General features: G+C 39.2%; 2 protein-coding genes across 6 annotated transcripts in view; one reads left to right on the top strand and one right to left on the bottom strand.

The window, feature by feature from the left end:
* The window catches only part of exoc4 (exocyst complex component 4), a 145163-nt gene extending 138954 nt beyond the window's left edge, over positions 1-6209 (bottom strand). Inside the window, exons 1-3 of the mRNA XM_005733441.1 lie at positions 6071-6209; positions 5054-5243; positions 2835-3029 (exon numbers count right to left, since the gene is read on the bottom strand). Coding sequence (XP_005733498.1) covers positions 2835-3029; positions 5054-5243; positions 6071-6150 — 465 coding nt within the window. The 5' untranslated portion in view covers positions 6151-6209. The remainder of the gene's footprint in view (positions 1-2834; positions 3030-5053; positions 5244-6070) is intronic.
* Positions 6210-10742: 4533 nt separating this feature from the next.
* Positions 10743-23342, top strand: part of chchd3a (coiled-coil-helix-coiled-coil-helix domain containing 3a) — an 80062-nt gene continuing 67462 nt past the window's right edge. For 4 of the 5 annotated variants that reach the window (XM_005733439.1, XM_005733437.1, XM_005733438.1 and 1 more), the window contains exons 1-3: positions 10743-10967; positions 11985-12834; positions 21272-21365. In XM_005733439.1, coding sequence (XP_005733496.1) covers positions 10887-10967; positions 11985-12834; positions 21272-21365 — 1025 coding nt within the window. In that variant the 5' untranslated portion in view covers positions 10743-10886. The remainder of the gene's footprint in view (positions 10968-11984; positions 12835-21271; positions 21366-23342) is intronic. The other variant, XM_005733440.1, reaches the window with a different exon arrangement.

The raw sequence follows: 23342 nt of genomic DNA, 5'->3' as shown, positions 1-23342 counted from the left end.
GAGGAGAGGAGAGGAGAGGAGAGGAGAGGAGAGGAGAGGAGAGGAGAGGAGAGGAGAGGATTTCTACAACCAAAGTCAGTCTGGTTTTTAACCAACCTCATGGGATCTAAGGCTGCCATTCAATAGTACACACAGAGCATAGTCTGAATTCTAATTGTCAACCCTTAGAGATAAGCCTCAAACAAAACCCAGGCACACACAATGTTGAAGAGAATAAGCTATGGTAGAATAGTGAGAGAGACAGAGAAATTATCCCCTAAAAATCATCTCCCCTCCACCATCACACAGGATCTTCCAAGTACCACAACAAGACAAGACGTGAGGAGGCATCTGGAGAAGTAACAACAAAACACAGATGTATAGAGATGTATATATCCTGTGAAGGCACTTTGACAACCACAAACTGTAATATTTGTGGGGAGGGAGTCTCATTTAAATACCATAATTCTGCTTTTTTTATGCACAAGTAATTACTTTAACAAAAACAAATATAATCCCACTAATGTAGGCTACAAAAGGGGTGATATCAAGATGAGGAGAAGATGGTAGAAATCTAAAGGACCGTGACTTCATATCCACTTATCTCATAAACAGCAAATATATAGCCTCAAAAAGGCTGATATTCAAGGTAACACCCTACATTTCAATGCATTTGAGTCAATTGACAATTCCCCTATTTATTTTTTTTAATATATCGTGCATAATTCATCAAAATATTTTTTATATCAAATACATTAGATAGGCTCCAATACTTTGCTTGCATCTCCTCATCACATCCTGGGAGGGGCTCAGACATGTGGAAGAGACTTAAGCGAAAGATGGAGTCACATTAGTATAATTATGAGCACCCTTTTAAAGAGGGTAAAAATAAGGTAAGATTAAGTTAATTCCTACAGACTCTACTCCTGGTGCAGTACAAGGTGTGATCAATACACAACAATTAGTGTACACTGATTTAAACCATTTTATTCCCCCTTTGAGACCATCTTCTCTGGCTGTCCACACCTAAATTTCAAAAAGTTTACTCGGGAAGAGGGATGTGTTTCTGGCTACCACCCAGGAGTTTTCAGAAATTTTTATCTCAAGAGTACGTACGGTAGTTTCTAAGTACAAAAGCGATCAGATCAGAGATCAGATCTATGACCAGGGTCATGCTTGCTCATGTTTTCAACACTCAAGTGGTTGTGGACCTCAGGCATCTGAGGTAGAACATCTGGGGTTAAAGACATGACTTGCGGTGCATGCTACAGTTTGTGAGTATGGCTAAAAGAATTGCACACAATCTTCACTTAACAGCTTCCTTAGTTGACAGAATTGCTTTCCTTTGAGTTTCTCTTCTTCTAAAATATAAAAATTAAGTTGAAGGAACACTATTTTAAAACACTGGACGGGATCCATTGAGCATCAGCAGAGCCATGTTTGTGCGCCTTCCGCTGAGAAGTTGTGCAAATCTATACAACTCCACACCAAAAATCCACAAAGTTGACCTTGATGCCCAAATCTATCTCAGGTTTGAGTTTTCAATCACTACTCCATGAACTTTTTGACCAATATTTTTTAGCAGTTGAGCACTGATAAACATTATATTCACAGACAACAAGAGTTAGATGATTGTCAGATGGTTAGAAATAACAGGATAGTTCTTTTGTAAGACTTGCTCATTGTCTATTGATCTTAAATATAAGCTGTCTGCCGGCCTATAACCTTGTGCTGAGATTGCTGTTTGACATCTAGGTGTCCAGTATCTAAAAACATAATTTCATTTTAGCTTACACGGTGCATTTATTTCATCATGTCAATAATAAATCATGTAAAATTAATTTAAAGTTTGGTGGAATCATTCAAATAGGTTATTTCAAGGTAATTCCATCTTTTTATAAACATTAGTAATGCCCTTGGCCAGAGTCTCGTTTACTTAAAGTGGGCTGTTCATACATAATTCATCCCTGAACTGCATAAATATGTCAACCGAGCCAAAGGTAAGAGTACATCCAACACCATTTTGATATGTAAAAGTAAATAAAATGCCATCATCCTGATCAAGTAGAGCACATTTGACAAGAGACGAGACAGAGGCAAAGCATCCAACTGACTGTGAACTTTCCGCAACCTTTTTAAAACATGCTGTACTGACTGAGCACAGGCTGAATGAAGTTCCACTTCTTTCCACCCCCACAAAGAGGATTTTTCATGGTCCTATGGGTGCACCATCATTCTTCTTTTTTCCTCCTCCTCAGATAACCCCATTCTAGCAAACTAATTATTACCAAAGTCTGGAGGCAGGCGTGCGGGGGTGACAGAGGAAGGCAGAGAGAAAAAGGAAAGAAAGGTAAGAAACAGAGAGATCACAGAGCTTGGTCGTTTAGTCCTCAATGCCATCTTTCAGCTCCCCTGCTGCGCATACTGCAAAACATACATCAAAAGACATGCGTACACGCAAACATACACACCTGCAGCGCCCTAACTGATGTGGGTTGCACCCACTGGACTGTTCAAGGCTAGAAAGAGGTTCTTTTAAGAGATGAGAGGTGCCAGGAAATCAATCTTCAGCAGCAGCACTTCATAAATACTGGTGTTTATGTGTGCATACTGTGCACACCATGGGTCCCTGCTTGATATGTCGATAGAAACAAGACAAAAATCTCTTCCCTTTTCCATTTCTCCCTTTTTCCATCCATAAAAAAAACAAGCAAGATCAAACATGTTTTAAAAAAAGGACATATTTCCCACCAATCTTTCTGGGTTTTCCATTTTTAAACACTGTATATCTCACACATATTAAGGCACAAGATTACACTTCTACGAATCCCATCTTCAGCCATCACTCTACTCACCAGCATGTCTGTGGCATGAAGGTAGTGCTTGCTTGCCATGTAAGTTTCCAGGCGTTGAGGGACCTGCTTGATGCTTTCGATCTCATCCAGCAACTGAAGAACATGCTTGTGCTCGATGCCTTCTATCCACAGCTTCCTCAACTCGTCTCTTTTACAGTGAAGCAGCATCTTACAAGACAGGAGGTTCTCCTTGACCTGTAGGACAGATTGAGATGTCCAGTGACACAAGCCATATTCTAAAACTCCATATAAGTAGGCATTTGATGACAGTGGGGATGGAAAAACAAAACTTTCTTTTAACAAGAAGAAATCTCTGGCATAAACAGGTTAAGGGAGGGTTGCTTACTGCTTCAACAAGCTGGCGTAAGGGGAAAGAAAGCACAGAGAGACAATGCATTTGTCTGCCATTTACAGTGTTTAAATTAAATACTGCCTTAGACGCTCATCAACAGACATACATTTTTATTAGGTGTGGGCGTCTTTGAAGAAAAAAAATGAGCGAGACACTTCCTTAACACAGTCATTATTTCTCTGTAGTTATTTTGTAATTTGTTACATAAGTGAGCTGAATGTATTTACAATTAAGTTAAACACCTTTTACACCAACACAATTGTTTTCAACTGTGGCTAATCAACTCAGTGGATTTTAGGTTGAAATTAGGCAGTTAGGCAGCTAACCTGGGACCATACAGCAATTAGAATACAAGGAAAATTTCATTAAATACACTTTTAATGGCAAAGCACAGGTATAATAAAGTGCAATAATAAACAAAAATAATTACAATTGAACTCAATTTATTTATTATACAGTCCTCTTGGTGTGCATGTCAATTTTTACAAATCTACAGGTTATTTTTCTCTGCATTATACTCTCGATGAATCTCCACTAGCTGATCACACTGGCAGCTACTGCCCACAGGAGGTTTGGGGAAACTGAGTTTCTGTGCTGTCGGTACAGTGATTTCCCCAATCACAATACCTACACTAATTCCCTAGAGTGATTCCCCACAATGACTGCTACAGCAATGATAGTGGGGAAAGACATGGACCAGCAATAATACGGACCAGCTCATTAAGCTGTTACAGAGGGTTGCCACACTCATACTTCCAGGACCACACCTTGACTACACTGAAACCTCAGGACTTTTCAAGTGGACAAGGGAATTAATCTAAGCATTACAAAGAAATGTAGCAGAAATGCACTAGTTGTGATTGAAAAGTGGGGCTATCCTGGACATTTTACTGTAACATTTCTGTCGCCTGAATATTGAACTGCTTCAAGCACTTTGAATCACCTTGTTGTTGAATTGTGCTATACAAATAAACTTGCCTTGCCTTGCCTTGCCTTGCTAGCTGTTGAAATGCATCTGTATCATTTGGGAAATTTGTCATCACACTGTACCATCACAGCTAGAGTTTTGAATGGCCAACAATATACGGTTTGACTTATATGGGAACGTGTTGCTTTGGCATGCTCTTGAAAGTGCTTGACATCAATTTTTGATGTTTTAATACAGATGGCGATTTTTTTTCCAAACTTAAGCAGAAAAATCATACCACTGGGAAAAAGACAAGTAGTAGTTCCTAGTTAAATTTACCCTTTTTAATTTTTCATATTTATTTCCTATCTTATTCATAGCCTTTTCCTTTTTTGTTTTCTTTAGGTCACGAGCAGTTGTCCAAGCATTTTACTACATATCGTACTGTGTATGACTGTGTACGTGACAAATAAAATTTGAATTTGATTTGAAGTAATGCTCATATTCACATCTTTGGGCATTTTAGAATCATAAATTAACTGAATATGTGTGTCTTTGGACTGTAGGAGCAAACTACATCACCTGGAGAGAACTTAAGCAGGTACAAGAAGACCATGAAAGTTCAGTAGTTTAAAGACAGGACTATATCCACACATTTTGGTTGCATTAGATTACTCCTGAGAAAAAGCAGCACTGAGGCATTTAACATCATTCTGCTGATTGTAAGAATACTGACTTGAGCTAGATGCTGTTAAGTGGGCAATATTAGTCTTAGAAACTTCAAAAAAGGTTAAAAAAAAGATAATACTGACATAAGAAGTAGTTTTGATGAATAAAGAGATAAAGGAAAATGTATGAAAACAATATTTTTTTGTTAATAACAAAACTTGGTGCCACCATTCTGAAGTCTATCTAAAAAAAACACGAGTCTATGTGTGTGTACATCCCTCTCCAATTTACCTGTTTGATCTTGTTGCGGGAGCTGGTGATACGCTCTGTGATGCTCTGGTAGGTCCTGATGGCAGTGGTGAGTTCGGCATAATGCTGAACAATCAGCTCGTCTAAATCCCGATCACACGTCTCGAAAGCCTCCTCCAGACGACTCTTCTCCGTCTCCCTGTCCTGCACATCATCGCTACTGGATAGAGTCCTGCATCAAACAAAAAGGCAAGGAAGAAATATTTTAACCCACAAAGGGAATCTGGGGGAAGCATTGTTGTTTAAGAGAAGACAAAAGCATCCCTGAATTCAAAAATGGAAATTGTATTTGAAATCCACCTTGAAAAAAGAAAAATTAATGATATATCAGTAAGAGTATGGATTTTGTTATATGCAATTACGTTTGTGCTTTTCATACATTTTTTTTAGGCAAGACTAAAACTATATATAAAGTAAAGAACACAGTTTCCATTATTACAAAACTGTGGCGCTATTGGATAAAAATGAATAAATAAAATAGTGTGTTGCATGTGTAACAATGGTGGTTGCAACGACGATTGCGATGTGTGCCTCGTTTATCATGTTTATGTTTTTTCCTTCGTTATGACCTGCAGAGAAAGTGTTGTGAAGTCAATTCACAACAATTAGCAACTTATGGTAAGAGACATATAGAAAATCCAGCCTACCAATAAACAGCACCTTGCTTTGCCACGATTTTTTCTCAATTTCTCGTCAATATTTATTAAGAAAACAGTCGCTTTCCAAATAATGGTGAATAAACTTTAGTCGTAAATAATCTTGGCTTGAGCAAAAAACAAAATAACTGCTATTAAGATTTGCCCATATACTAACTCAAATAAAATAGGTGAGGTTTAACTCTCTCCATTTATTTAGCAAAACAGGAAGGATGTAGCTAGCTAAAATGTAGCCTTAGCATTAAAGGTAGCTGTCAAGACATATCTGAGAGCAAATGCAAGCACAGTTCAAGTGTCTCTGACGTCTTACTCGCACATATAAAAAAAACTTAACATGTCTTACCTAATGACAGAGATGAGAAGACCAGAAGGGTCTTTGTTTTTGCTAACTGCACTCCTGTATCTCCCTGTATCAGCTGCCATTTTTCCAGCTGCGGCACTCAAACAGGAAGACAGAACCGCGAGGCTACACCGAGCGATTCTGGGAGTTGTAGTTTGAACCTAAAAAGTGTTTCTCAGTTCCTCTGTCTTCTCTTATCGCACGTCTTATCACCGAAACCTTTTTTTATTCGGAACTATATTAATACCTGTTATAAAAATAAGCCCTGATTATTTTTGAGAAAAGATGTGGGTTTACTTCAATACTCCAACTGAAGACCAGCTACTCAGTAGTCACCTTTGTAATAATCCTTTCTCAAATCTAATCTTCATCAAATCTCGAGACACTGTTTATGTTACTGTGTGGTGTGGTGATGATGAGGACTATATGATAGTACGCTTAAATTTTTTTGTCCTCATTTTTTAGCACACAAAAAAGAAAACAATCTCACTGCAACATTTTCAGCTCAGTTCTCCTGAGACCTATAAAGAAAGGTTGGGAAAGGAAATAATGTGCGAGAGAGCGAGTGTCAGTGAGTTAATAGCTGACCCCTTTTAGAACATACAGTAGTGGATTTTGCAGGGCTCTCCTGCCCTGTATCTTTGACAATCTCTGCTGTACCAAAGAGACCGGGAAAGTGTATTGATCCTGAAGCAAAAGGAGGTCGATCCCCAGAAGCTTGGACCCTGATTGATGTGCTGGTGGACTGAAAAGATAACATTGTGTGTGATCTTTGTGTTTCTTCACAAAAGAAAAATGCAATTGCTGTGTCATGCAGGAAGCATTGTTTTTCTTTTGAAGGTGACTAGCTTCCCAGGTCCAAGTTAAAAATTTTGAAATTTCCAATCTTCTTCCCCTACCCCATCAGCCCTATCAAGTAATCTACTGGGTTTTATTTAGCCAGTATTGCAGAAGCAAGGCTGTTTTCTTTCAATAAAAGCTAAGTAGTTGCTCTGGTTTCCTGACCAAATAAAAGTGCAACAAGGTCATTCTAAATGCTGCATTAGTCACTAATGTGTAATAAATATGACTTGGATAGCACTTAAAAAAAATGATACCACAGCATTTCCAAAACAAATTTTGGATTTTTAACACACAATGCATGTATGTGGTTCTTAAAGCAACACTAAATGATCCAAGCTAGACAAGCTATTTAGCAGAAACATACTGTTTTTGTGAGTAAATAATAATGTCCTTGGCTCAGTATCTATTTAAATTGCATTTTTGGATTCTAATTACCAGATGAGTCACTGATAATGAATGATAATAGCTGTACTAATTATCCTGAGAAAAATTCAACGCAAAGATTAGAAGGCTGGTTGAACAGAGTAAGCTTATTTTCACATCTCAATTACACAACTTGGAATTTTCTAACAAAATGTCATCTCTGGGTGATTAAGAAGAAGATGTTTCTTTAGCTACCTGTTTCCATGGGAATGCGGAGGTGTAGGAGGGTGGGAGAGTAAAACACTGAATCTATATTTCACCTCATGATTAATTTCAAGATTTCTCACCTTCAAACAAAACACGAGCTTCGCATCATCGAATCATCTGGTCTTTTCTGAGCAGACCACTCACCTCTGCAGAAATTAAACAAAGAGAAATTGAATAAAGATGGAACCCCAACTCCACTCAAACATCATAAGGTCAAGGTAAAGTATTAATACTGTGGGGGGAAAGGCAGCAATAATATAAAGGTTAGAAGAATAAAGAAACACGAACTTTTCTATTTGTGTTCACCTTTATATGTTGCTGGGATTGCCCTTGTGTTTTGGAGCTCATCTTGTAAGGGGAAGATTTGCTCTTTGATGCAGCATGTTTTTCAGTCAATAACAGCAACATTGCCCATTATCTTGGTGCACCGCTGCGAATTTTAAAGCAACAAATGTTAACTAGCTCACATAATTGCATAAACCAATGCAATGGTGCAAAAAACAAGGTGGGTAATTATGGAGATTCTGTTTACATCTAGCTGGTGTTAACATATGAAACAACTATTGCATTTTCATTCTGCTGTATATGGTGAATGACTGAGCTATCAACAATAAATTAACCAGATAAGCAAGGATCATTATTGCTCTGCATTAAAGTCAATTGAAATGGTACTAGTCCTTGCTACAATAATGCTGTGGCAGAAAATAAAAATGTTGTATTCAGCTAAATCTGTTAAGCACCTCTTTCCACATAACCTGAGGCACTCCACAGCACGCCTTAAGGGTGCTGCTATACATTGTAAGTCTTTATTGCATTATGTGTTTGTAGTAGGCTTGTTGTAGTGGTGAGAAATGCCTCCATGGACAAGGACAAGACTAAATACATTCTAATACTGAGTCAAATCAAAGATGATGGAAAAGGTAGGTGTTATTTTGCTATGTGATATATTTTAAACCCATAGGAGCTACCAAAGTAGGTACAACAAGTCAAATCCACTGGGTTGATTTATGCCAAATGCCTCACAGCTCCAGATATCAATCATATATATGTATATATATATATATATACATATATATGGTAGGAAGATTTTTTTGAATGAATTCTAGCAAAGGGTGTGATCTTTGTAATATTGTCTGTCATCATGGTAAACTGTTTTATATTAAGAAATAATGTATTTGATCAAGGTTTATTTTGTGTAAAAGGGCTGAATGAACCCTCTGTGTATATCAAATTACACACTAACATCAGAGTATACACAGCCACGGTTGAATTCCCAAACAGATTTTCATTGATTTATGTTTGTACATCTGCGGCATATGCATTCCAGAAGACACAAAAACACCAAAATCGTCAGGAAACAGATTTATAAAGACTGTATTGTGTTATTGTGTGTATATAATATATCAGGTTTATAGGATTCCTATGAGCTGTCATTCCTCATAATAGCCTCTCTTCTGGAGGCATATCAGATTTCCAGCTATAATGTAATGTTCTCCAAGGCTGTATGAGTTGTTGAAATGGATATGGTAGGTATGTATTTGTCAAAAAGGAACTATACAACATGTGAATGAATAATAATAAAAAAAAAATTCATTAACCCTAGCTGTTGATTTCGTTATGCAGTAAATGCTCATGTAGAACCCAAAATTTGACATTTCAGCGTTTCCAGCATTTTTAATTCGAGCTGATTAAAACACACACACACACACACACACACACACACACACACACACACACACACACACACACACACACACCTTTTGTTTGTTTCTAAAGTCTGAAATGACCCCCAGAATACATTTTTTTTAATACCTAATTTGAAATGATTCAGTCTTTTTCTTTTTAATCTTTATTTGATAGGACAGTGGAGGGAAAACAGGAAAAATGTGAGAAAACCTATGGAAACACATCCTTTGGATGGATTTCAAAATTAGCCATAGCATATGCTCAACCTAGCGAGATGAACCGGTGCCCCCGTTGGACTCTTTTTTCAACTGTGGGATGACAGTCTTCAAGAGAAAATGTTGACTGCTTTTATTACATTAATGGGAACTAATTAGCCTACTTTGAGGTTTTCCCTGTCTATTCAGGGATGTTCAGAAAACAAATAGTCGTAAGGAAAATGAAAAATTAACTACATTTATAAAAAATACTACGATTGTTTACAAGATGTCCAAAACAAATCAAGGAAAGACAAGATATTTATGAGATTATGTTAAAGAAACACATGTTAGGTTAATTTGTAATTCTAGGCCTTGAGTGAGAGGTAAATAAAGTACTTAAAGTGTATAGAATTAAAGGCTGTATGAATGTATGTTTAAATGGGGCTTGTAGAAGAGGTGGGCGGATCAATCCAACTATCGAAACTATCAATACCAACCTTGGCACTTGTATTGGATCGATACCACTGCAATAGGATTATGCTTGTTTCTATCCTCTAAGTTCAATATGTAGCCAGTTGTACTGTGTTAAATACATGTGTTTTTTAGGAAATGAAAAAAACAACAACCACCCCTTAAAATATACACAATGAAAAACATCTGTATATTATGTGTTGACTGTCACATCTATTTTATTTATAGCCTACATCATATTTAAACAACAGAAAGTGACCCAAAGTGCTTAGAGACAGGCACATTTACACTCAGGGCTCCAAACCCCCCCCCCATGTTTCAAAAAACATTACAAGTTGAAAGGTATGTTTTGTTGTATTAACTAACGGTTGTGGAACGTAATCATGCACAGTAAATCACAATAATTCAGTAGTTCAAAATTTGAGAATTAATGATGATTCATCTTATAGATAATGACACACTGCTCTGTGCTATAGAAGCTGCCTCTATAGGTTAAAAGTACTGTTATGGTTATTTGCATGTGCTGGCCTTGTTTTTACAAAATTTGCAGCACTAGCTTGTTGTCTAAATGTTTTGAGTGATTAGTAAGATTAGAAAGGGTCCATATGACGCTAATTTTGTGCTGTCAACTACTGACACAGTATGTTGTCCCAGATATATATACACTACTACAGTTACAATATTAACAGCGACACAACTGACAGGAAATTATGACAGGCAGTGTTGCGCGTCACTATCCCGCGCTACCACGTGAAATCAATAACCAATGAAAGTCGCTGTTGCATGGCCGGATGACGCTTTTGTCCAATCAACTCGCGTGTTCTTCAAATACGTCGAGTTCAGGAAGCGCTAAGAATCCCAAGCAGTGGAGAAAGTGAAGCCATCTATACCTGGCTTGAAGTGAACTGTCCAAAAATAAAAGCAAATTGCACTTTTGTGTTATTACATGTGACATAGATAACTGACATTTGTTAACGAGCTGCCGTTTGACTATGGGAGCAAACAACAGCACCCGCCGCGTGTCATTTGAATCAGACGAGAACGACAATGTAACGGTGGTGAAGGGCATACGGGTAAGTGATATGATGGACCTTAGTTGAACAGGTGTTACATGGCTGCCTTAATCCAATGCTGTGTAATCCGAAAGCGTTCTGGAGTGGAAGTGCAGTCTTATGCTATCAAAAGTGCTACGTGGCTCAAATGACGCAGAGTCCTGGCAGCCTGGAAACTTTCATTTATTTTCATTCATTCGTGAAGCATAGAAGAAGCAAATGTGTGGTTAGTAACCCCTGCAGTTGCTTTGAGATTTAGTCTGAATAAACCTTTTATGGCTTTTTCGGAATGTTGACGTCACTTGCCTCGTGCTCTCATGTCGGCTGCAAACTTATGGCTGCGTTGTGGATAATAATACCACTGATCAGCTGGTGATAAATATAGAGCAGAGCGGATCAGACTGTGGCTCTATCTATTATTACTCAGTTGTTAAGCCAACGTGCCGAGACTAGTGCTATTTTGGTGCTTATCTAAAAATAATAAACACAATGTGTAGATTTCTATACGAGCAGCAACAACATAGTTAAGCATTTAAGGAATGTACTTATTTCTTATCTTACCAAGAGCTGCATGAGAAGATTGATACCATTTATACTTCAGAACTGAAAACTGAATCGCTGAGTATGAAAACTGAAAATCAGGAAAACCCATGCCAGTCTATCCACCCCAACAGTATAAAATATCCCTAAAATTCCCACTAAATACTCTTATTAACTTTATATTGTGTTTGAGTGAAATCTATAAATAAAGTGTGGTATTAATGTATACTTTATTGATCCCCGTGGGGAAATTCCTCTCTGCATTTAACCCATTCACCCAGTGAAGCAGTGGGCAGCCACTGGGCGCCTGGGGAGCAGTGTGAAGGGACGGTACCTTGCTCAGGGTAGCCCTTCAGTGGATTCAAACCCCTGACTTTCCGATCATGGGGCGACCACTCTACCTACTGAGCTGTCCCCCCACTAGCTTTATGCATTTATTGTGATATCATCGTAATTTTTCATCTAAGTGTTCAACTTTTCTTCCACTCTCCTTTGCAGCTTTCTGAAAATGTCATTAAGCGCATGAAGGAACCTGCAGCTCCTCCAACACAACAACAACCTGCTACCACTCCATCACCCCCAGCAGCTCCAGCTTCTCCTCTTCAGCGGCCAGTGCCTCCCCTCTTTGAGCCCATCACCTCCTTTCCTCCTCCCCCTCCTCCTCTTGTTGAACCTGTTGCACCTCCAGCTCCTCCTCAGTCTGCCACAGAGTCTGTGGCTGCACCTCCACCTCCTGTAGAAAAGGTAACAGCACCCATCATTGCTGACATAGTTCCCCCATCTTCATTTCCCCCAGCTGCTGCTGTTGCTGCCGCTGGCGTTGTTGCTCCTGCTGTTGAGCCTGTAGCAACACCTTCTCCTGTTCCTGCTTCTGTTTTTGCTCCTGCTGATCCCCTGCTTCCTTCCCCCTGCCCTGCTCCAGCTGTAGTGGAAGTAGTTGCCCCGCTTGCTCCTCCTCCTCCCCTCGTAGGTGAACAATCACCTCTTAAAAATGAATCCACTGCTTCCTCCCTTCCACTTGCTCAACCTGTTGCTCCTCCAAATGTGGCTGAACCCTTTACTCCTTCATCTGTAGCTGAGCCTTTATCACCCCCTTTTCCTGTCAAGACTGAGCTGATCACCTCTCCTCCCCTTCTTACTGACTCTGAACCCCTCTCCTCCCCTTCTGTTTTCGAGTCTGTCAACTTCATGCCACCACAGCCTGCCAAGCCATTTGTTGCACCTCCCTTGCCTGAATTTAATGCTCCTTGTGAACCAGTTGCCCCTCCTCCTCCTCCTCCTCCTCAGCCCAAAGTTGAACCAGTGCCCAAGTCCAAACCAGTCCCACCACCTCCTGCTGCATCAGTTGGTGAGTTTTTATTCCAATTTTCTTTAAAAAAATCCTTGCTGGTAATACAAAAATAAATATATAAACCATGCTATTATTCTCAATGTCAAGAGTGACCAAAGAATGTGAGGAAGAAGGAAGCTGATGTGGTTTGATTAATAACTTAAACAGCTAGTTAATCCAAAGATCAGACACGTGTTCCAGTTTTTATAGATTTATGCAGTTGTAATCTTTGACCTATGAAGCAGCAACGCAAACTTCATTCTCTTCCCTCTTACAACCGATGGAAGTGTAGTTATAACAAAACAAAAAAATCAGTTGTTTTTGGGAGTGACTCGTTTTATTATGAAATGTACGGGACGCTCTTTACTTTTATGCTTAACTGCAAAGCCAAGGCTATGTGAGGCTCAGCTGTCCAGCTACAGTGAATTTTAATGATGTTTATTGTGTGGGTGTTTACTTTAAGCCACCTTAAGCTTTTTGCCTCCCAACTTTTCATGCAGATTGTAATCAGTCTTAATTTAAAAAATGGGCCCCACAGTAGCCTCGGTCATATTGTGATTCATTGCCATCCCCTAACTGTTAATGAAATGATTAATTCTAACTTGTACTAATGCTAATAAATTGATGCTGTAATTAGTGGGCAATGATTCTGCCTCGTCACTGTAAAGCTCAGGCTGTCATAATAACTCTTTTACCTTCGTGCAGTTTGGAAGTAAAATAGTGAGGCTAAACTCATGCTTTTTACTCTTGTGGCTTTTATTAATATTTCTATATTAATAATGGATCAATTGACACTTTATTTGAAAGAGTCAACTTTTAAGAAGCCACAGAGAATAATCATGCAGTTTCCCATTGCTCTACCATTTTTCACGTCTATGTTTTGGTATTCTGGTTCATTCTCACCACTATCATCTGTGACTATTTTTTAGCAGAGAAAACTTTCAAGGCCCTCCGTGTTCAGCAACAGGAGACTGCTGAAAATTGTCACATGTTAGTGAACATATTGTATCATAGCTTCTTAAAACTCACAGTATGAAATTCTCTTTGAATACTAATGTTGCTCTGTGTTTCCTGGACGTTGAAAAGGGTAACCGTTTGTTTTAAATGTCCCAATATGTGGTCAGTATTAGGCTTTCAGCTTGCTTCCAGTGCACAGCACACAGATAATGAAGGGATAATTGAGTGACAGTCAAAACGTGTGTGTACTGTCTCACCCACGGAGCTAAAAGCTGACACTCTTTCCACTTTTCTTTTACTCAAAGTAAAGTTTTAGCCTTATTGTCTTGCTAGTGTGGGCGCATGGCCCTTATCCCTTGACATTTGTGGCAGAGGACATTTGAATGTTACTTGTTCATTACGCAGAGCAGAACGAGCCGTAGGTGCAGATTCTTTCGAGGTTGGCATCCAGGGTGTGGGCAGGCTTCCCCATCCTTGACTGTGCTCAATCAGTAAGGTAATTAAAAAAGGCCAACTTATGCCACGCCACACTGACTCCAGTGATTAAAACGACACCTCCGCAGTTTCACACAACAAACCTCCAGGCCTCATTAAGGGAAGAAGGTGGTTGGAGAGTGTGTATGTGTGTTACATTTCTTTACTTTGCAACTGGGCTTCCATGGTATGACACAGAATTTTGTTTAACTACATAAGTAACATAAATGGACAATGTGTAATTGCAACTGTCAGTCTTTTGGGTTTATTGTGGTTTAGTGGCATTTACAGTACCGCGCAAAAGTCTTGAGTCACCCCTCATTTCTTTACATTTTGCTGTTTGGACTTTTTGGAGCCATACATTTTCCAGAATATTTTTTAAGCAACTGACCTATAAATCATTCAAGCATAAGAAATGCATCTAACTCAGTGTTGCGTCTACACATAAAAGACAAATTCCCAGTTTTAAATTGTTTCTTAGACACTTTGTTACTAGCAGCTTGTCACAAAAACACATTTTTCCCCATTTCTTTAGATGATTCGTCAAATGATACCAAATATAACACTGGATTTGGTGTGCATGGTATGGTTTAACCCCACCACCACCAAACAAAATAATAAAAAAACCAAAGACACTTGTCAATGGAGGATACAGTAAAAGAGGCCGGCCTAAAAAAAAAAGTAGCAGAGGAACAGTATCTGTAACTCAAGAAATAGAAAAAGAAACAGCAAAGACCTGGAACAGAATCTGAGAAATGCACCTGGCACTTACAATAACTGATCTACTGTTCACCATCATCAGAAATGGCCACAGTGGCATGTATTCAAGCGGTCAGGGGAGAGATAAAAAAGTCAGTGTCTATAGCCATCTGTAAAACATGGTGGAGGATCTGTCATGGTTTGGAGCTGGGGATTTTGTAACAATTTATGATCACAGAACAGTATCGTACGATTTTGATCCACCATGCGATAGCACCTGGAAAACATCTGACATTAGTTACACTAAATTAACTGCCCCTCTCCTGGAATCTTCTCCATACTTCTGACAGTGCTGGGATACACAGCAAACCTTCTGGCAATGGCACGTAATGATGTGCCGTCCTGGAGGAGTTGGACTGCCTGTGCAACTTCTGTAGGGTCCATGTATCTTCTCATGATACCAGTAGTGAAACAGACTCTTACCAAATGCAAAACTAGTGATAAAATAGCCAGAAAAGATGAGGAGGGAAAAAATGTCAGTGGCTCCATCTGTAAAAGCATTCCTGTTTTGGGGGTTGGCTCAGTGTTGCCCCTCTGGTGGACCTGTTGCTAATTCCACTAACACCAACACAGCTGATTAATAACCCCTTCTGCTACTTAACAGACCAGATCAGAAGTGTAACTGACTTCATGCAATACACTGACAAAAGATTGTACCTTTAATAATTTGAGCATTGTATATTATCTGTAGTCTCGATCAAAGATCACAGTTGAAAGAAAGGTTTGACAAATCTGTAAACAGTTAGATGATCCCTGGTTAACTAGTATTAGTCTAGATATTGTTTTCATCTATAACTGCGAGCTGTAGATGGTTTTGAAGTAAATAATTGTTAATAATCTTAAACTGCGGTTCAGTGGAGAAAGGTTTTCATCAATAAACTACTTGATTTGCAAACCTGAAACTTTAAAGTTGCCCCTCTAAAGTTGTTGTAGTAATTAAATGATCAATGTAATTTAAAGAAAAAGGCAGTTAGCAAGTCCTGCAGTCCTGAAGTTATTGTTGTCTTCTAATTTTAGAGCCAGTCATGCCCAGACTAACAATTTCCTGCATGTGGATTTTGCCTTTAAAGCATGCAACACTGATGTGCTTTCTACTCTTCTTTTGTAGAGTTGTGCTGCTTTTGTACCATCTCACTCTGTTTCTTCTAGGCTCAGCCTATGATGTTGAAATCGGGGCTCTGTAGGTACAAAACCATCTGTTGCAGAAGATAGGCTGCAGATAGCGTCGTTATTTATGATGCTAGCAGGATGTTTTCGTTCTTTATCGTGGTGCAGAATGAATTTGGAATTGATCAGATGCTTCTCTGATGTTAGCACATAACAAGGACAAAGTTAAACTTCTTTAGTACACTCGAGAGTTCCAGCACAATCTGAAAGTTTCCCGCAGTGCTGCATGTTCCAAGCAGCTTCCACATTGTTAGTCCAGGCTTTGATTCCCGTCAGCCTGAAGTCACATAAATTGCCTTGGAAAAGAGCGGGAATAGTGCATTTTCTTTTCTTTTTATTATCAAGATGAATAAAGTTATAACTCCATTGTTTGCTCTAATTAGTTTTTAGATTGAAAGATACATAAAACAATAACTTAACTTGTATGAAGCGTTGCTGTCTACTGTTTTCACAGTGGTCACCTGTCTGTTCTGGGACATTAATTTATCATTTCTGATGTCTTTCCATTTCCTTTCATTGCTCATTAAGTCTATAAATACTAATGTGAAGTCTGATAAGAAGCACAGCTCTCTTGGGACCGATAGAATATAGTCCTTATGCACACAGTGCAAAATAGTGTTTGTTTTGGCTGTATTAACATTTTTTTAATCAATGTATGTGGCTGCCTCCTGCAGGGTGTATTAGTCATACAACAGCAATGTGCGTCGACCTCTTTGCAAGGTCACCACGAGGTACCGAGTTTACAGAAGTATTAAAAGAGTCGAGAGGGGAAAAAAAGCTAACTTGGGATGATTGATTAGGCACGCTCTTTTTAAGGAATAAGAAAAAAAAACAGTATGATGAATGTGAATCTTGTTAAAAATGTTGCAAAGTTCAGCCCAATCCTCAAAGGGTGTGACCTTAATGAGGCGGACATTGATTATGCGCGTCCACGAGAGTTGGGTATCGAGTGAAGCACTCAGCAGGTCGGCTGTCTCTAAATCATGGCCTGAGTCAGTATGTGTGCGCTGATTACACTGTAGTCAAGGTTGAACCTCCTACACCTTCTCCATTGTGCTATAAATATTCATGTGCCAGAGCCCACACACTGCTCTGGACTAATAGCCTGCTTAAAGATATCTCCCAGGTGAGGCAAGGAGAATTTGGTTTGGGGGGGGGATTACCGTATACGTTTGTGCATAAATGTTATGTTTTTCTTGTTGTCTCTTAAAAACGATCACTTAGATCGTGTCTCATTGCACAAGATTTTGTTAACAGGAGTAAAAGAGAAAATCAGATGATCCGACTTTCACCCGATTGCCGGGGCTGCTTGTTTCCTCTCCGCGTTTTCTTTTCTCCACCTCCTTTTTCCCTATTTGTATATAGTGAAAGGTGCACAGTGATTCGACTAAACGCGAGGTAGAAACGTGAGGAAGTGGTAATGTTACAGATTATGCCCTCCACGCGGGTCTTGGGGTTAATGAAACTTCTGATGAGAAACGCAATTTGCCTTCGTCTATTATCTCCACTGCCAATAGCCCCGCGCTCCACCGCCTCGCCTCGTTCTCTTTCGGTTTTTCCACAGGGTTTAGTGATTGGTGGAAATGGGAAGGAGGGGGACACGTCTAAAAAGATGATGAGTTTTTAATCTTTTTAACATTTACATGTCCTACTCAGGATTGACACGGGCTCTGTCGATCTGGAATTGTCTCTGACCTCAGCCAGCCTCCCTCAAGGACCCCAGACAGTGTTTATCATATCAGAACCTGTTCTCCTGCCGACCCCGCTAGCAATCTGAAGCTTCTTTCTGTAGGGCTGGAGAGGATGTGGTGATAAATGAGGAGTTGCTTAAGAATGGCTGAACTTGGAGGACTTTTAAAATCTTCATAGTGCACTACTACAGGGTATATATATTCAGTATAAATGTAAGATATTCTAAAGGGCAGTTGATGCTGAAACAGAAGCCTTACCTTTAAAGTTCATAAAGACAGAGCATGACCTGCGACTTTAGCTGCCAGTTTTGATATCCAGTCAAATCCAGCACAAGGATAGACATGTTTTAAATTAAGTATTAAAATAAAGTTTTTTGAATTGTTGACTCGCTGTTTTAATACAAGAGGAATTCCCATAGGTGATTTAAGAAGATGATAAAACGCTTGCATTTTAGGTATGATGGTGTCCTGTATCCAATCAATATACAGGGAGTGTTTCTTATTTATTTTTATTTGTTTAGATGCTCAGATATTTACAGTACTGTGCAAAAGTCTTCAGCCTGTACTATGGCTGTCAAGCTGTGTTATCGTTGGCATTTTCTGTAGTTCAGCTAAAGGAATGGGAACAGATGATGTGTTTTTTGTGACAGGCTGCTAAGTGCCTAAAGATACAATTTAAAATGTGTTCTTTGCAAAGTTGTCTGTTACGTGTGGGCACAGCACTGGTTCATTCCTTGAGTTAGATACCTTTCCTATGCTCGAATGATTCATAGGTCAGATTGAAATGGTTTAACAAACCAAAAAAATCATTCCTGTGAAAACGGTCACTTTACCGTTTGGAGTATATTTGTTTTTTTCTTTTGTTCCGTTTCATTAAAATAAATCAGCTTCTGAAAACATTGTCATGTGAAGATTCTCTGTGGGTTCATCATATTTAATCAGTTATTTGGTTTGTTGTTGACAGGAAAATATTGAGCAGGTCATCGAACTTTAAGGTATAAACTGTTGATTTCTATTAGGAGTCAGAGTCACAGAGTAACTGTCTACAGTCTGCAAAGTCAAAGATGACAAACTGTGCGGTCATCTTTGTTGACCACATCACAGCATTAAGGTAATCAGAATGAATGGCTAGCCTGACATTACAGTAAATATGATATTGATGAGAAATATTAATATTGATCGCTGAGTTGCTGGCTCTCGTAGTCAGTAATGTCCCATGTAACTCGAGTGTACATTTCCATTTTCACAGGATTTTTTTGTGGGTAATCTGAGTCTATTTCATAATAAATCACAGCATATTTCGCACCGTATTTCAATACCTGTCGTAAAACATAATTAATACCTGTTACTTGGCAAGCCTTCGGCAGAGCCTCTGTGAGGATTTCAGACCTACAGGTTTGTCTCTCCTCTGCTGGTCTTAACAGAGTTGTAATTAGACTCTCCTCCGCAGTGAGATCAATGGTGCTTCTGAGTGCAGTCAAACATGATGGATATTACTTTCTCACACTGTGGACAGTAGGTGACAGAAGCCTCTGCCTTTAAAGATATGCTATGCAGCACAAAAGTTGTCAACTGTCAGTCACCGCCTCTGTTTGTTCTCGTGTTTCTTCTGAAGGCCTGTCAAACTGAAACTCGCTCTATGGGACTTATTCATTCGCTTTACTGTAAGTAAAGAGGAATCCTCTGAAGGTAAAGAGATGGCCCACGTAGTCACAGTTTGAGCTCACGTTATATGTTGTTTTCTGCAGAGAAGACAAGATCGTTCAACTTCTGGTTTGTGTGTTTTTAAAGCGGGTAAATTAGTACGAAGCTGCTGAAGTACCGAAATTAGATTTCAGTATCCATGGCACGAGTTGCACGAACTACAGTAATATCTTTGTACAGTATCAGTATCATGACCTTCTTTTTGTTTTTACGTCGAAGCACGGATAACAACATTGTTTCACACGCACAAGTTTTAACTGGGAAGCAGAGGTTTGGCTGAGCGACATTTAAAACATTTAATTACTCTGTTGTATTTTAATCAGGAATTGTGTCTTTGGCTTTTAAACAGAACAATGTAAGTCGTGACGGGCTTAAATTTAAATCCTAAGCATATGTTATTTAAAAAAAATTCATTACAATTCACATTGAAGTGAATAAGGCAATTTGAAGAATTGTTGGCATTCTAATGCTTAAGGAAATGATTAAGGAATCCAGTTGCTGCTAAATCCATATGTTGGACAGATGTGAAATAATGATTATAATAATGACCTCAAAACATGGCAGCTTTTTAAAATGTAAGATTTGGTTTAAGACTTTTTTTTCTTGTTTGTTTCACTATCCCGAGATGGCAAATGCAGAACGGCTGGGTATATTTCTGCTCTTATTGTTTTCTCCTAGTGTTAATCTGATTAATCTGGAATTAAGTTTGCGTTTCCTGTTGTTACCGCATGTTTTCAGGTAATAATAGACTCTGACAATAGGGATTATGCTATCTAACTAATGCGTTGTGAGAGTAATCTTGACAGACTCAGACACCCCCCCGCCCTTCTATCACTGCAGTGGTGCAGCACACTGCACGGTGCTTCTGTCTTCAGAGCACGTTTCGGCCTGGTCGCTGGCTGGCATCTTTACTTTCATGCTTAATTACCTGCCAAGATAAACCGCCGAGGACATGGAGTCATACACGTATGATGTCCATGACATGAATATATGCAGACGGGGTGGCATGGCGCAAGTGTATACACTGCTTTGTATGTGTTTAAGCCGTATGTGTGCTTTCATTTTGTTGGATTAAGTTTGTTTTGTGACTGTTTTTGACACCAACTACACATACAGACTGTAGAGACCAAGCTTTCTGTGCCAAGTCGCTGCACTCGGTAAACACTCTGTAATAGAGCTGAAATTCTGACAAAAATAAAAGTGGCGAGAACTACTTTATTTAAAAATAATAGTTTTAGCCACTTTATCACAGGGTTTCCATGTATTTTTTATTTCTTTTTTGGTCTGTATCCTATCATTTTGGGCTTTTTGTTTGCAACCACAAGACATTTGTAGACTTAATCTTTACGGTGAGAAATTATAGTCTTTAATTTTTCATTAGCATAACATCTGTCTTCATTTCTAACATTTTGAAACCAGATGATTAATTCATTCATCAAGCAGATTAGTCAGTAATGAAAATAATCATTAGTTGCAGCCCTGCCCGACAACAGTTTTTTGTCTTTAAGCAATTTAGCAACAAACTACTCCACTTAGACAAAACACAGCGTACATGCACTGAATCATTACTGGTTAAATGTTGAATCTGAACTGCACATTTACTGATTGGTGCAGCTTTTCATGTCCACAAACAGCAGCTGTTTACTTGGATCTCTTATCTTTAACTCGCTTTCTTTGTCTCCTTTTTCTCTTTTTCTGTCAAGCCGATGAGGAGGCCCTGAGGAAGAAGATCGCTGATGAGCTGTATAAAGACTTGAAGCAAGAGAGGGCCAAGGTAGAGCAAGAGCTGCAAGCCTGGTGAGATTAACGCACAGAAATATGGAAAATTAGTCTTTTTTTGTTGCCTTATTTTTGATTGATTGCTCACATTAAGATTCTTGTTATTCCTTAAAGTCAGAATTTTGGATGTTCCCTGTTTGTTGGGTATTTTGTCTATTCCCCCACCACCACCACCTTCTTCTCCTTGTGGGCCATGACAGCTGGAGTTAAGCTACTGCAGTAGTGTCAATTTCTCTTCCAGGTTTTTATAAGAAAGCTCAGACATTTTCAGATGTAACCATTTTTCACTTTCATTAATAGTCAAAAAGGTCAGCACCAGTCTTTCCGTTCCCCGCTGTTTCCAATTTACCTCTCTTCCGAAGTGCATCAGCACTTTTTTTCCCCTCCCTGTGTTTCGCCCCTTCTCTCATTCTCTTCTGATCAATTAATCATGTCTGAGAAAGGGGGGTGCTATCCTGAGATAATTTCCTGGGTGTTGAGTGGGTGATTCATTAGCCCTTCCTGATGAAGAAACGCACTCTTCATGCGAGGGGCACATTCCAGTCTCCATCTCTCGCACTCCTCTTCTCCACCCTCCTTTTATTCCTTCCCTTCTCATCTATCCTTTTCTTTTCCCCCCTAAAGTAGCAGGTGTACATACCATAATGTTGGATAATCGAGTTGCTCCCTTTCTTTAATGGGCCTGGATGATGTTGAATGAACAACTGTGATGAGGCTCTAAACATGCTCTTGTACGGTATTGGGGGGGTTTGGGCAAATCTTTCAGAACACGAGGAGGTAGGTAGTGTTAGCCTGCCGATTAGCCTCATTTTTTTAGGCTTATTTGAGATGAGAGTGAAATTAACAAGTGGTTTTGAGAAATCATTTGTCTATTGATTTTCTTTTTCTTTTTCTGGTCATTTTTATGTAACTGCTTCCTGAAGCTCACTTATTGATGTCTGTTCACAGGAGTAAGTGCCTAAAAATTACGCCCTCCTAGCAATTAACTGAAATCATAGTTGGCTTTCAAGTCCTCAATTCTTGTTTGTGCTTGGCATGGGCTGCATTTTCTTTAGAAGTCTTAACTGAACTGGAATGGTAAACAAACAGTTACCCTCGTGTTAGTTGCATGTGTGCGTGTGTAGATTTATATTCAGATCAGTGTTTAATGTGGCCTTTTTTGCCATTTGCTTTTTCTTGGGTCCGTTCTTTGCTCATTATTTCTGTCCATTTGTATTACTGTCTATTCATGTTCCTAGTTAGCAGCTGGCAGGCAATAATACATGGAACAGCTTTTAAGGGTATTCTGGGCTTTGAAGAGAGCTTTTAAAGGGAGAACTGGCTAAGCAGTTAGTTCAGATTTCATAGGGATTATGTAGCATCTAATTCAAGCCTAGTAAAATCACATCCTGTTACATATTTACTCTACTTATGTGTGGCACTGGCGTCTGACCGCCCCTTTTTGACTCATCAGACACGGGGACAGGTAGAAGAATAATCAACACACTAAGCACATTTTTAACTGGGTGCTGTAATAAATTGCCTTTAGGTTGTGACAGTTCAGAGACTGAATCTGCAGGGGAAACGTCTTGAGTCATGGGCTTGGCCCGTCTGTTAAACTGTAACACAGACAGCAGAGGACAGAAGCGGTGCACCTGCGAAAGACATAAGTAAAATACAGTAGAGGCTCTTGCTTTTTATTAAAAGAGTGTTCTGGTGCAAGCATTTTTTAACTGCAGTGTGTTGGGTAACCGTTAGCAGCCTTCAGAGCTGTACTCACCAAATGGAAAATCTATCTTCATTTGGTGCACGGTGGGTGTTAATTTTAGAGCCTTTGACACCAAATGTTTCCTAGTGTAATCGGATTATAAAAGCAGTGTTTAAAAGGCAAGACTAACTGCAGCCGGTGGGGTTTGCAATGGAAAACAAATTTTCTAATTAAAAGGAGCCAGTTGAGGTGGTTCAAACAGCTGGCTAGGTTTACCTCTTGGGCATATCCTAGGTAAGATGTTTTGG

The sequence above is a fragment of the Pundamilia nyererei genome, unplaced genomic scaffold (genome assembly GCF_000239375.1).
Source record: "Pundamilia nyererei isolate P.nyererei 1_Seehausen unplaced genomic scaffold, PunNye1.0 scaffold00052, whole genome shotgun sequence".
NCBI classification, from domain to species: Eukaryota; Metazoa; Chordata; class Actinopteri; order Cichliformes; family Cichlidae; genus Pundamilia; species Pundamilia nyererei.
This window is presented reverse-complemented; position numbering and strand designations above follow the sequence as displayed.